This window comes from Gymnoscopelus microlampas, assembly GCF_963454915.1.
Source record: "Gymnoscopelus microlampas genome assembly, chromosome: 10".
In the NCBI taxonomy this organism is placed as follows: Eukaryota; Metazoa; Chordata; class Actinopteri; order Myctophiformes; family Myctophidae; genus Gymnoscopelus; species Gymnoscopelus microlampas.
The window spans coordinates 30,728,793-30,743,411 of NC_139947.1; the positions used below are offsets into that span (position 1 = coordinate 30,728,793).

Here is a 14,619-nt window from a genome sequence, read left to right on the forward strand (position 1 = left end):
GACATCGACGGATGACCCATAAGAGGAGGAGGAGGGAGGGGGCAGACATACACCCACCCTGTTAACCCTTTAGGAGAAGAAAATGTGCCCATTCATCATGATGTTCAAGATATTCATACTGTTGCCTTGGATGATGATCGATGTCGGTGGTGAGGGTAGTGTACAGTTAAGGTGGGCACTAGGGACATCTGTAAATCTTATCAAGATGTGTAGTAGCCTACAGTCAGGTCTTGTTTCACAGTCTTTCTCCCTCTCTTCTCTTTCACTGTCACGCAGTGCACATTCACATGTGCAAAATACTTGTTAGAGCTAGACTGTGATGAAGTTCTGTTAATCTTATTCCTATTTTAATTAATAAACTATATATATAATATAACACATTTCTCAACAATGTTACACAGTGCTTGTACAGATATTTTTTAATGGCAAATAAACTCTAATATTGTAGGTATTGACCTCATTGATGTGTTGTGTTTTGGGGTTTAAAGAACAGTGGGTTAACCATCAACAAAGCAACATGCTATGAAAAGTTTAAAAACACTTGTGGACACGGATTCTAATTCAGGTGCCCAGTCTCCCTGGTACCCAGCCTGCCTAGTGCCCAGTTTTCCCGGTACACAATCTTCCTGGTGCCCAGATTTCCCTAGTGCCCACTCTTCTTCACCCCAAAGTGCCCACTATTCCGGGTGCCCACATTTCCCTATTGCCCAGTTTTCCCTAGTGCCCAGAATGTTTTGGTGGCCACCATGTTACCATGGTGAGTTCAGCTGCCCATCCATCACTGACAAAGCACGACTGGGAAAGCACTAACAAAATAACTTCTTGTGAATACTGTCTGAACAGGACACATGTATTATTGTTTTTTATTTTTTGTATGCACCTAGCCACCTAGGTCAGGATGCATCCACACAAATGAGAGCAATGAGCATTCTGGAAGACTGGGTTATTAATTCAGCTTATAAGCAACACAATACTTTAACAGATGGAGAGTTTAAAATGCTTTGGACTGATTTTCTACTGTTTTAACATTATCATCTTCTATAGCCAAGCAAAAGCATAGATTATGAGAGAGAGCAAGTACTAAAGGAACACTTCACCAATGTTCAACCTATCTTCATATAATTGGTCCTCATGCTCATTATAAGATCCATATCCATTATCCACCATGTCTATTTGGTCATATCAGAGGACTGTAGTTCAGAAATCTGCCTACCAGACTTACCAGTGGCAGTGACATCATCTGTAGACAGGTTAAGACATTTCAAACAAGATTTTTGTAATTACCTTTTCAGGAAAAGAAAGGCTGTAGTTTCTGATATATTGGAATCCCCATGATATCATTGATATCTAACCTAATGACTGGATGTGATGTTGACCTTGAACTGGAAGGTCTATTGTGTGTAGAGTACTGGGAGGTTCTCTTCCTATGATCGTTAGCACAATTCCCCCGGTGGGATTAATAAAATTGTTTTGAATTCCCTTTTCAGGTGCTCCCTTTGCAACACACACAGACACAGACGCACGCACGCACGCACGCACGCACACACACACACACACACACACACACACACACACACACACACACACACACACACACACACACACACACACACACACACACACACACACACACACACACAGAGTTTACTTTCCCACAGATTATTGGTTTGTGCTCTAATAATAACAAGGAATATAGCTGAGTCTTTGCAGCCAGGCAGTATGTGGGATAGTTGAGATAGTGGGATAGTTGTGGCCCCCTGATGTTCCCCTTGGCAACACAACAGGAGGGGAGAAAGCACAGTTAGTCAGGGTGAGGGGACCATGTACAAGAATAGACAATCATGGCAAAGGGAATCACTACTACACTGTGTGGCTGCTCCACACCACCATGATTTCACAATAATATGTCATTGAGTCATCATCTCTCCTAGTATCAATCACTTCGGCTCTGGCCCAGGTTTACACCTCCACAACAATACTGTAAAGCGTCCTGCTCTCGTTAATGGTGTCTTCATCATCTGCGTGCATGACACACATCCCATAGAGATATAGCTGATAGCTGTGTCTGTGCTGTGTCTGGACAGCTCCAGGAGACAATTCTGTGTGGGACAGAGATGGGTGGTAGATTTGAACCAATAATGTTTTTAGTCTGTATTCAAATCAAATGTTATCTTAGCAATCAGAATGAGTTAAGTGACATTTAGATAACCGTAATTTCCCATTGCCTTACAAAACTTATTGTTAGGTTGCTGTGTTTACCCTGAATAAATAACTGTGTTAGCTACAAGCTGAAGTGCCTTGGAATACTTATTTTTAAATGAATGATTAAAAAATAAATATATAAAAAAGGTTGCATTGATAATGCTTGTGCATGACTATGACAACATAGCCTACCGTTTGGGGCATTTAAGTAATTGTCTTATGCAGGGCTACTTCGCATATTGTATGTGCATCAAAAGAATGACCCTGATAGATCACCAACATTACAAGTAATAGCAATCTTTAGGAATCCAAGGGTCTGATCCAAATACTAGTTTTCAAATAATACTCCTGTACGCACAAGAAATGGAAGACAAGACCTAAGACGGTAAATTGTTTTTTTTAAACTAAAACATATTGAACACGGAACAAAGATATGGCCGAGGGAGCATGAGGTATGAATGGGAAACACCAGGTACTTCTTCAGGAAACTGAACATTTACAGGAAATGACAGAAGACAGGGAGTGACTCTGTCACTGACACTGTTACAACACAAAACTCACCTATCATTAGTCACTGTTATCTTTAGCGTGTTGCGTGCAGTTATGGCTATGACACATATTTATTAGTCCACTGAACTAATTCCAGTCCAGGTAATGACCAGTTTAGTTTTTGTGGGGCTTTTGCCAACACACCTACACCACGTACCTTAGTTTATCAGTAATATATTTAATATCCTTGACCTTGAGTCCTAAAGTCCATCATGTGATCAATGAGTTTAGCCATTTTAGAAAGTGGAACTGTCCAACAAAAAAATATTTGGCCATTATGGTGCACTGATGGCTACAACCTATTCAATTAGCGCACTCACTGACCACATCATTCTGATGTCCTGGATTGGACCTGTGACATGGGACCTACAATATGTCACATGTAACCACCCATCTCTGTCATTGTCTCTGCCAGGCTGAAAGGCATGGCGAGAGAGTATGTTTTACCCCCTGTCCGTGTGTCCGTGTGTCCGTCCGTCCTTCTGTCTGCGACCAGCTAATCTCCGCCACCGTTGGCCCGGTCGCTGTGAAACTGCACACACACACTCCCTGGATGCCACAGCAGAACCTCTGCCCAAAATTTCACATGGGCCTGTTATAGCGCCACCAGGAGGCCGATTTGTGCAAAACACATTTTTGGATATTACTCCTACAGATTTTATCTAAACATCACGCAAATCGGTACACAGTATCTCTATAGTCATGTGATCAAGACGGATCTGTCAGATATTTCATATTCCATCCTGATTGGCTAAGGTTGGCTTCCAAAGTTGCCAGGATTGGTCTATGGTTTTGAACAAAATGTCTCAAATCGCGAACGCAGCGTGTGATTTCCGTGAAAATTTGCACGCACATTCCCACTAGGCCAAGGAAGAAATGCCACCCTTTTCACATTGGCCTGTTATAGCGCCACCAGCAGGTCTAATTTAGCAAAACACATTTTTGCAACAAAATGCCTCAAATCATGAATGCAAGCTCATTCCCACTAGGCCGAGGAAGAAATGCCACCTTTTTCACATTGGCCTATTATAGCGCCACCAGGAGGCCACAATAACCAACGTGACCTGGCGGAGACCTGTGCTCCGAGGAGCACTTTTTCTAGTTTCTTCTCGGTCTGCCTCCAGTGTATTTTACAATACAATCAGAATTGCCTTGAAAAACATCTGGAAATCTGTCTCCTGTTCTGTAGCTGTCCAGACACAGCACAGACACAGCTATCAGCTATATCTCTCTGGGATGTGTGTCATGCGCGCAGATGATGAAGACACCATTAACGAGAGCAGGACGTTTTACATGATTGTTGTGGAGTTGTAAACCTGGGCCAGAGTCGAAGTGCCCCAGCTGAGAGCTATACGATGAGTGTTACTAGGAGAGCTGATGACTCAATGACATATTGTGAAATCATTGTGGTGTGGAGCAGCCACACAGTGTCGTAGTGATTCCCTTTGCCATGATTGTCTATTCTTGTACATACATGGTCCCCAGACTAACTGTGCTTTCTCCCCTCCCGTTGTGTTGTCAAGGGGGACAGCACGGGGCCACAACTATCGCGCACTTTCCAGTTTAGTTTGACATAGATACTGCCTGGCTGCAAAGACTCAGCTATATTCCTTGTTATCATTAGATCACTAACCAATAACTGTGTCATCTGTGGGAAAGTATAAACAACTGGGATGGCAAAGAAGCAGAACTTGGATAACTTTGTGAAACAACACACAGTAGAGTAGTCATTCCCGTTGGCACATAAAAGCATTATGGTTCTAGTTAGTCATATATTTATTCATTTATATGAATATAAATATTTACACACACACACACACACACACACACACACACACACACACACACACACACACACACACACACACACACACACACACACACACACACACACACACACACACACACACACACACACACACACACACACTCACACCCCTATCTCACAAAGATAAGTGCGACAGGGCAGCAGTTGAGATGTCATCTTTATTTCACTCCGAGGATCACAATCTATTGCATATCTGCTTTCCCGCTCTCATCTTTTGTTTGTCTTTGAGCTTCTATGTAGGGAAGCACAACCTTTCTGTGATCTTTGATGGCATCATTTATGTATATTCAGACAATATTTGTCATATTTATGATACATTATCAAATGTTAGAAGAGGGTGCAAATTTTGTTTAGACACAACAGTGTTAAATGTGCAAGCTGAAAAATGACTATCAAACGTACACTAAATTATTAAAATTTTAGTTCAAGTTTTTTTGTTTCCAACGTCCTCGACAAGGATCACAAGGCATCACATACAGCAGTTATTGAAAAAGTACTACATGAAACAAGACTGATATAAAATATTTTTTTGTTTATATTCTTTTGTCCTGTTAGTCGAAGCTGAATCATCAAAGTACCCTGTACATACAAGCAGTCTGTGCTAGTCTTTTACGTTTCCTCAGAGAAACATACTGATATTAAGAACCACTGAGTCACTTGCTGGTTTACAAAGACCCATCATAAAATAAAGAAAATTAAAAAAATACATTTACCTCGACTCGTTCCTTCATCTCTTGAGTCTATCAGTAAAAATGGGTGTCCTTCAAATAGGTCAATTAAAAGGTAGGCCTTTATTAATCTTGTGGGGGGAATTTAGTGTCAGCTTCACCTAGCTGATGGCTGCTCAGATGGTCATAATGAGCTCTTGAGAGGGAGCTGTTAGGGACTAAAAGTGTCTTACTTAGGGACACTTTTGAAAGTTTTGACACATACCGTATATTGGGCAAGCTGGGGGGGGCGATACAGTTACCTTCTGATGACCAGACAGCCTCCCTACCACCAAGCTACGGCTGCCCCACATACCTTTTGCTCCCTGATGAATCGTACGTATCGTTTTTCTTAGACCAAAAACATTAAAATAAAAGAAATAATCCAAACCCTTTCCCATAAAAAGTGCATTCTGTCAGGCTTTTCAGCTTTAGAAAAATAAACATCCCTGTGTCCATGGGCATGGAAGTCAAATGTCCATGGTGTACAGTAGGTTTCCCTGCCATGAAGCTGATGTCAGAAGTTTGTCCCATTCTGATAACTTCACACATTAGTGACCTCAATACTGGTGTAGCCACGGATTGGACTTCCTTCTGCGCTGGGCGGGTCCTCCTCCCGAACCTCCCGGGGTAGGGAACTGTAGCTACCATGGCAACTCAAGTCCCGCCCACTTCGGCCTTTGGGGCTGAACCCTACAGGAGGCTAGTATGTGAAAGAGAAGTTCCACTCATTTTTTACTCAAATACACTCAAATACACTCAAACACTCAGACTTAGAAGTCCGATCTCGCACTTGTTTCTCTGGATAAGCATCTGCTAAATGCCTAATTGTAAAAAAGGACCAATTTTTGTCTCCTTAGGCCTCTTACTATACAGACTTTTTGAAAGATCCGATTCTCAGTTTTATATAATGTGTGTTTATAAGTTCTGTTCATATTTTAATGTGTGTTCATATAATTAATGCATAAATAGTAATTTCTACTGTGTGAGTGCTGCAGAGAGCAAGCGCCCATAGTAGCTGGTTTGTTTTGGTTAACAAGCATTGACATTCCATGGCAATCTCTTATAGTCTAGCAGCACCAGCCTGCTTGTATGCTCTCTGCACTGAAGCCTCAAATACGCTCTAATCTATTACATTTAGTACCTATTACTCTCAATATCCTAATACTTTTAAGTACTTTCTGTCACGCCCTGCTCCCTGCTTCCCTGTTTCAATAAATTGGTGTCGAGGGGTTTTGGACGCCAGAATGACTCCAGAGAGTGATGGTGGTCGTTCCCTTGCGCAAGTAAAAAGAGATCTCAAAGCTTCCGTGTGTTTTATTTGCAGTGTAATCTAAGCCTAAGGTGTATGTAAGATGATAGAGAAACCTATCACTTTCACTACTACTAGTATTCTCAAGTAAAATTGCAGCAAAGCATTAGGAACAAAAAAAAATGGTTTATTCAGCTTCATCTAGGAGGTCAAAAGAATGTAAGAAGAATATAAAATGTAAATACTTCTTTTGACCTCCATGAAGCTGAATGCCCCAAGTATCCTGTTTTGTACTGTACATACTGTACACTCACCACCAGTGCATAATACCAGAACAAATCCTAAACACATTCTTTGGCTCTTTAAGGTTAGCAGTGCTATCATTGTTGCCCACCTTGACAGCCCTCCTTCTCAGAGAGGCTTCATCATCGGTGTGGCGGGCAGCAGAGCTGGGGGGTCTTCCCAAAGAGCTCTGGCGTAACAGTGTCGGTGGTGTGCCCGAACCTAGCCTTTCATAGTCCTGCTTGGCATTAGCCCTGTGGATGGGAGGGGGGACAATTGGGTTTCATTATGGTATTTAGAACAAAACAAACACCACAGTAATGTCACATATATTGTAGAAAGTTGAAGAATAAAGTCAATAAATGGCTTGGTTTTATGTGCAAGGTGAAGTGTCTTGGGGTCCAATTGTTCCACCCAGCAGGGTTCTCCATGAATATTTACACATGCAAATAGCCTATTTATCCTGTACATATCCTGTGCTATACGTATTGTTGGCATTTTTGTCTGCAGAATGTAAATTAAGTTAAGTTTGAGTTACCAGTGAAGTCAGCTGTAGAGTCAAGGACATGGACATTGTATAGATTTATCACTTTCCCATGACAGTATCACATGATCTACTCCGACTAATGGCTTGATATAACCATTGTAAAAATGGGCCCTTACAGGTCTCTCTCACTGTTAAATTGAGATTTATGTGTGTCTTTCCTTCAAGAACCAGACTAATTCAGTCTCTCTTTGTCTGTGACTCTCTCAGTCTGTCTGTCTCTCTCTCTTTCTGTGACTGCCTATCTGTCTCTCTCTTGCCCCCTCTTTAACTTCTCACCTGGCAGGGCTAATCAGACTTTTCATCTCCTCGATGAGGTGCCGGCGAATCATGTGCTTGTTGTTGGGTATTCCCAGTGCTACTGCCATGGCGTCTGTGTTAAAAGAGGGGTCCAGAACCATGACAGCCCCATGAACACCACTGTTCTGGAGACCGTCGGCAAACTCCTGGACAGGTGGGGTGGAGGGACAAGACGTAATTACTCTCATACAGGTTTAGAGATTATTCTTATTCGTGCTATAACAGAAACATAGAAACCAACGTTTGCTGCCAGGAAGAATATTCTTTTGTTGTGGATCAAGGATGTTGTGATATCATAATGGAATGCATCCCTAGTGCATTGGTTCTCAAAGTGGGGTCCATGGGGGGGGGGGGGGGGGGGGGTTCCAGGGGGTTGTGAGCTTGCCGATCTGCTATTTTCTGCGAAAGCTTTCCTCCCACAACACGGATGCTGGGGTTTAAGTGTTTAATCACACTAAATAAATGCTCCCGGTGTGTAAGGAAGGGTCTAATTCTTACGTATGACTGGCTCACATGTCACACCTATATTTCCGGATAGGTGTACATCCTGAGAATAGCACAAAGCATAATATAGTCACATCAAGAATATTCTGTACTGCCGGGTTGTCACACCTGTATCAGAATGCTTGACGAGCGCTCAGAGCATAATGATGAGATGATGTTGTTGATGTTCTCCTCACCTTGAGGTCAATGTCCCTGATCCATCTGATGACCCGGTGAGAGGTCCACACCAGTGGGTCAACATGCTGGTGTTCACACTGTGTCCTGCGAGCCTGGAGAGCCTACAGGAAACATTTACTTTTACTTTATTTGTTTGTTTGGACAGGACAATGCATATTAATGGATGTCACGTGGACGTAAATACACCGGATTTAGCAAAGATGCTAGTTTTCATCCGCAGTCCTCACAGATCAGCATAAAATCAGAAAACAGACAGACGAACAGTGGAATACATTTACATAACATTACATATGGAACACAGCATAAAAATAAACCTAAAACAAGATCACAAATGGTTGCAGCTTTGGTTTTCAAGTAACCATCTTTTCAGATTTAATTTAAAAGATGGAAATGTAGCACAATCCCTTATACGCAGAGGAAGGCCATTCCATGCTACACAACCCTGTATTGAGAGGACATTTTGACCGAATGTTGTTTGCCGGTGCGGCACTTCGCAATCTCCTCGAGTGGTTGCTCTGGTACTGATTCCCCTATCAGACTTCTGTTTAATGAATTCACTTAGGGGGGGCGGGCACAGACCATGTAGGGTCTTGTATATGACCCCAACCTGTTTGAACATTTTAAAGTTATCAAAGCTAAAAGAATTGAGCCTCCGGAGGAAGTTACAATGATGATATGAGTGAGGCTTTCTGTCAAGTCACGCCTGTGCAAGACCAGTTTGTGAAACAGTATTCAATGTGTGATAGGATCATACAGTGAAGATACGATCTGGCAGCTCCAACTGTCAGGAAGGGTCTAATTTGTTTAACATTTTGAAGGTTGAATTTAATCGTATTTGTGACTTTCTTCACGTGTTTTTTAAAAGTTAGGGTTGAGTCTAATATGACTCGAGGTACTTGAACTCTGGGACAAGTTCAAGTTCCTCCGCACCCAGAAACACATTTGAGGACTCCAACACAACTGGTCTTTTGGAGAAGGCCATGCAGACTGCCATGCAGACAGGAAACATTGAAACACACAACAATGTTACATAGGCATGTGTGTACATGTGAGTCCTATAGTGCATACATACACACTCACTCACCCACCCACCCACCCACACACACAGGTTTTCCAGGTTCCAACAGTGGTTGACAGTAACTAAGTACATTTCTTGAGTAGTGAGTAGTACTGTACTTAACTACTTTGCTGGGTGTTTTAATTGTGGTGTATTTTTATGTATTGTCTTGTCTTGAATGTATGCATTGACCCGGGCAAAACGATTATCCCTTGTGGATAATAAAGGACATCTAATCTAAGCACATTTTTGGAGTATTTGGGATTTTTGCAAGCTCATGACTTTCACTCCGCTACATGTCTAACTTTCTAGTACTTTTGGGACCTATATTATAGGTCCTATATTATAATATTTGGGGAATATATTATGAGTCACTTATATAGTATAAATAGCCGATCTACATTTTTTAACACAAATCTTGTATGGGGGTCCCTGGCACAAAACGTTTTTCAGACGGGGGCCACATCCAAACAAATTAATTTGGCGGTCCTTGACATAAAAACGTTTGAGAATCACTGCCCTCCTGATGCATACAGTATCAAACTGGGGGGGTTCTTGAACAGAAAAAGGATTGACTTTATACCTCCTTGTCAAAGCAGAGTGAGTGCAGCAGCTCGATGCCCAGCAGCAGGCTGGCCTGGTGGAACTTCTTGGAGACGTTGAGGTGACGCTCCAGGTCACGGCGGGTCAGCGAGTTCAGCATGCGTCCGTCCACCAGGTGCGTGTGGAAGGCCTGTGAGTACTGAGGCAGGCCCACGTCACTGAGCCAGGCCTTGGCCACCCAGTGGTGGTCCATGTCCGCTGCCTTGGACAAGCTGCGGGGAGAGCAGACGGAATGATTTAACGTTTTATATCACACAATTACATTCTCAGTGTTCATCAGTGGTGGAAAAAGTATTCAAATGTTTTACTTAAGTAAAAGTATCAATACTGCAATGCAGAAACACTGTATGCTGCTGCATTGTCTGTATTGTCTGCAGGAAGCCAAACTAAAATAAGTTTTACTCTTATGTACCTGTACAGAAGATGTAATGATAAAGTACAACCTTGAACCTTATAGCCTAAGTAAAAGTGTGGAAATCTAAATTTACTTGAGTAAAAGTACAAAAGTATTGGTATCTAAAGGTACTTCCGCACCAAAAGTAGAAAGTACTCATTATATGTCCCATCTTTCTAATGTATGAATTAAAAATTCGTTGGAAACCCAACGATATTTAAGAGAACTTGAAAATGCTCTTATATAGAGCAACTGATGAGTTACAAGTGTAACTTCTTTAGAATAAGCTTCAATGCATGCATACATGATCATCAGTAGCCTGTTATAAAGGAATAGCTAATGTTGTGGAACAGTCCACTGTAGCCTATATAAACTGTTCAAACATGTGTGACAGCTGATTATTTAAATGTTATAAATGATAAATATTATATATAGATAATAATATTACACTCCACTGAAAAGTTAAGTTATATAAGTTCCCAGTTCTCGTTCAATAATGTATCTAATTTGACCCCAATGTACATGCTATTACCACCTATGGCCAGAAGAGGGCACTCTCAGACCACCATGTTAATCTACTCTAAATGATCTCAGTGGTTCTCAACGTTTTTAGGCCGTGACCCCCAAAATTGAGGTATGACATTTTCAGACTCAGTTACACAGATAAATGTTGTGTAAATAGCAGATCGGCTATTATCAAATGTTTTGCCTCTTTCTCATAATATTTGACAATTTGGCCAACGTTTGACCAGTCTTTATAGTATAGCTGTGAATGCTGTGATCGGTGTAAAGTAACTAAGTACATTTACTCAAGTACTGAGTAAAAAGCAATGCTATGCATTGTGAGCTTGCAGATCTACTTTTTCAAAAGATGTTTAATACATTTGAAAACTCGTGAAATGTGACAGTCTGCATATAGTACTTTCTACTTTTGGTCGTACATTTTTATGCCAATACTTTTGTACTTTTACTCAAGTAAATTTAGATTTCCGGACTTTTTACCTGTAGAGTATTTCTACATAGTATTATTGATACTATTACTCAAGTATAACATTGAGTACTTTTTCCTACGACGACTAATCATTGTTACTAAATCAGGATTTTGTCTGACGATATTTCTTTCAACAGTTGAGGAAGCCCCGCCGTGAGGCAGGGCATCAAAAAATTAATTGATACTCATAATGTTCCTCTCCACGGAAATCTTTAGTAAAAGGCGAAAGATTTATACGATTTGAAGAGAAACAAGAGTGTACTACAGGTTATTGTAACTGGAACCAAAGTAATGTATTGTCATAGCACCTTTGGTCACGTTCTACAAGTTCTACAAAAAAAGCAAAACTTTTAACATGCACACTCTACTGAGAGTAAGTAAAATAACACGTGGAATTCTACGTTTTAAATACTCAAACAAAACGCTACAGATAAAATAATACGTTTAAATTAAAAGAGGTTTCCACAAGCGCTTTGCATGACGGGAGAAAGGAAGTGGTTGCCTGAGCTTCATTATTGGCTGAACCCGATCACGTGTCATTGGAAGGTACCGCCCTTTGTCCAGTCTTGCCATGTCCACTTATTATAAGCGACTACGGGCTTTTTCTGCAAAGTTGCTTGTAAATATTGGTAGTTGCGGGTTGCAGTGTTTTGGGCTTGTGTCTGAAGTATAGTTGCTTATTTGGCCTTGTTTCCTAATGTGGTTTAAACCAGTGGTTCTTAAACATTTTCATGTCAAGGACCCCCACATTAATATGTATTCTTTTGTCCACAGACCCCCCCCCCCCCCCCCATCTTAAAATATTTGGTGCCAGGGACCCCCATACAAGATTTGTGTTGTTAAAATGTAAAAAAAAAAAAAAAGTTTCAAGATTACCCCTGTTTTCATAGACCTGGTTGCTTATTTCTTTCGCAGAATCTGGCAACACTGTTAAAAATGGTTCGGGGACGGGGACTTCCCGCGGTCCTAGAGAGTGTTCCAGGAGGGTATTTTCCTAATATGGAAGGAAATATGGCTTCTCAAGCGGTCCCCAGCAAAATGAAGAACAGCTTATTTTATACTTCGGTTATTCGAAAATATATGCTATTTTTGAAACTTTTTGAAAACATTTTCAGAACGCAAATCTTCTGTTATGGGGTATGGGGGTCTCACGCTGGCACACTATCTTTTAAGGTGGGATGGGGTAGGGGTATGGGGCCATATCAACTTGACATTCATTGTCAATAGAATCACTGCTTCACAAATAAGGCATAATATACAATGCCAGTTACAAGCTAAATTACCGTATCATTGCAATGTGCAATAGACTGGTTATCTTGCTGAAGGTAATCTTGATAGATGGCCAGTAATACAATTCAGCTTTTGATGCAGTAAGGTCTTTTTCTTTTCTTTATTAAAAAATGTTTTAAAGTATATTAAAAAATGTCTTAAGTCCTTAAATTGGCACTTTGCTGTTATTAGGGGAGTGGGGACCATCCCATAATCATGTGGGGACTCCGATGGGGGTCCTGAACCACAGGTTGAGAACCACTAATCTTCATGTATCCAACAAGTTTCCTAGGACATTATGGGCATCACTTCCTGTCGATTTGATAAGGTATCAGGGATCAAATCGACAGGAAGTGATGCCCACAATTCCCTAGTAAACTTGACAAAGGTGTAGAGCAGTGGTTCTCAACCTGTGGGCAAGTGTTCCCCCAAATAATTGATAAAAAAAACAAAGATTTTAATGATAATGTAACATTAAATATTTAAAAAAAACTGATACCAGTATACTACATTAGTTCCATTCATCCATGCTGGAACACAATTGGTTGATTGATCATTAAAATAAACTGACCACTTAAAATGGCAGCCTTTTGAGATTTTTAAGTGGGTCCTGATCCAGAAAAGGTTGAGAACCACTGGTGTAGAGGGAAATACTATAGTGGACCTAGTATAGAACCCTGGGGGACCTTTCCCTCCCTCACCCTCTGCCTTTCTCTGCATCCCTGTAGTCCTCGATGGCCAGGCGTAGTTTCCTTCTGTGCATGGAGCTGCTAACCCCTAAGCCCAGCTCCAGGTCCTCATCTGTCAGTCCCAGCAACACCTGCACAGTGTGACACCAACAAAAACAACTGTTCCAACCTTTTCAGTCAAGTGACACATTGTTTCACTGTGTTGACCTACAGGTACACATTCAAATTGTCCTATATATACACATACTAAATGATATGTGGCAAGGTTAATTAATGGTGTTACATAACAACATTAGAAGAGGTGTCATACACTCAAGCTCCATATGCAGTAACCTTATTGATGATTGATCATTACGTTACTACATACAGTATGGAGCCAGAGTGTGCGACTTTCTTTCTTTCCCTCTTTTAAAGGTTTTGTAAGTGATATTTTTTGGTTAAGACTACGTTTTTGTTGTTAAGTTAAAGCTCTACATTCTGATAGTAATCATTGCTAACAAGGGTTCCCCTGTATCTCCAGCTCTTTATTAAATAGAAAATCTGTTGGGACACCAATTTCATCCAATCCATTTATCAGCTTCAATTTGATAGAAATGGTAGCTGGCTTGTTTTTATTTTCTGTATTCCCTGTGCATACATATGTGTAAATAATATACATATTGTACATAAATTCAGCAAAAGAGTAAAAGCACCGTGCACCTTTTCACTCAAAACTTGTGTCGTCTGCCATTTATTTGCACCAATATGCTCAACTCAAAAAAGATTATTTTTTTTACAAACTCTCATTTGTAACAGTGTTTCAGTTCCATCCGCTCATTTTTTGGGGATAATCACTCACTTCCGCTTGCATTTGTTTATCCTGTATCCTTTATAAGTTGAAATGAAAATGTTGTGTTTAGTAAAGAGCCACAGCCTGCAGAGACAGGTAGACTACTCTATAGCAATGATTGCTATTGGAATACAGAGATATTTATCACTTATTTTAACAAAACAAATCACTTAAAGAGGGTTCATTACCAGTGAACGCAGGACTACCCAAAAGCTGGCGTGATCAGCACATCACCACAACTTTAGCGTGCACTACCTTTCCTGCTACATAATAATAACCTGTGGCTGATGGTATGTCTAATTCTTCTCTATGTGGTGTCGTTTCTATATGGAACATGGAACTGTGCAATAGCTATAAATGTAAACTTTTGCTGCCTCGTCATGTAGTCAAGTCAGCATAAGCCACTGTTTCTCAAGGTCTGGTCTGGGGCCCACCAGGGGTC

At 40.9% G+C, this 14,619-nt stretch overlaps 1 protein-coding gene across 4 annotated transcripts in view; it reads right to left on the minus strand.

The window, feature by feature from the left end:
* Positions 1-4,982: 4,982 nt before the first annotated feature.
* kazna (kazrin, periplakin interacting protein a) overlaps positions 4,983-14,619 on the minus strand; it is a 217,804-nt gene continuing 208,167 nt past the window's right edge. For all 4 annotated transcript variants that reach the window (XM_084069571.1, XM_084069568.1, XM_084069569.1 and 1 more), the window contains 6 exons: positions 13,361-13,479; positions 9,986-10,217; positions 8,345-8,446; positions 7,644-7,810; positions 6,933-7,074; positions 4,983-5,989 (listed from right to left, as the gene is read on the minus strand). In XM_084069571.1, coding sequence (XP_083925697.1) covers positions 5,831-5,989; positions 6,933-7,074; positions 7,644-7,810; positions 8,345-8,446; positions 9,986-10,217; positions 13,361-13,479 — 921 coding nt within the window. In that variant the 3' untranslated portion in view covers positions 4,983-5,830. The remainder of the gene's footprint in view (positions 5,990-6,932; positions 7,075-7,643; positions 7,811-8,344; positions 8,447-9,985; positions 10,218-13,360; positions 13,480-14,619) is intronic.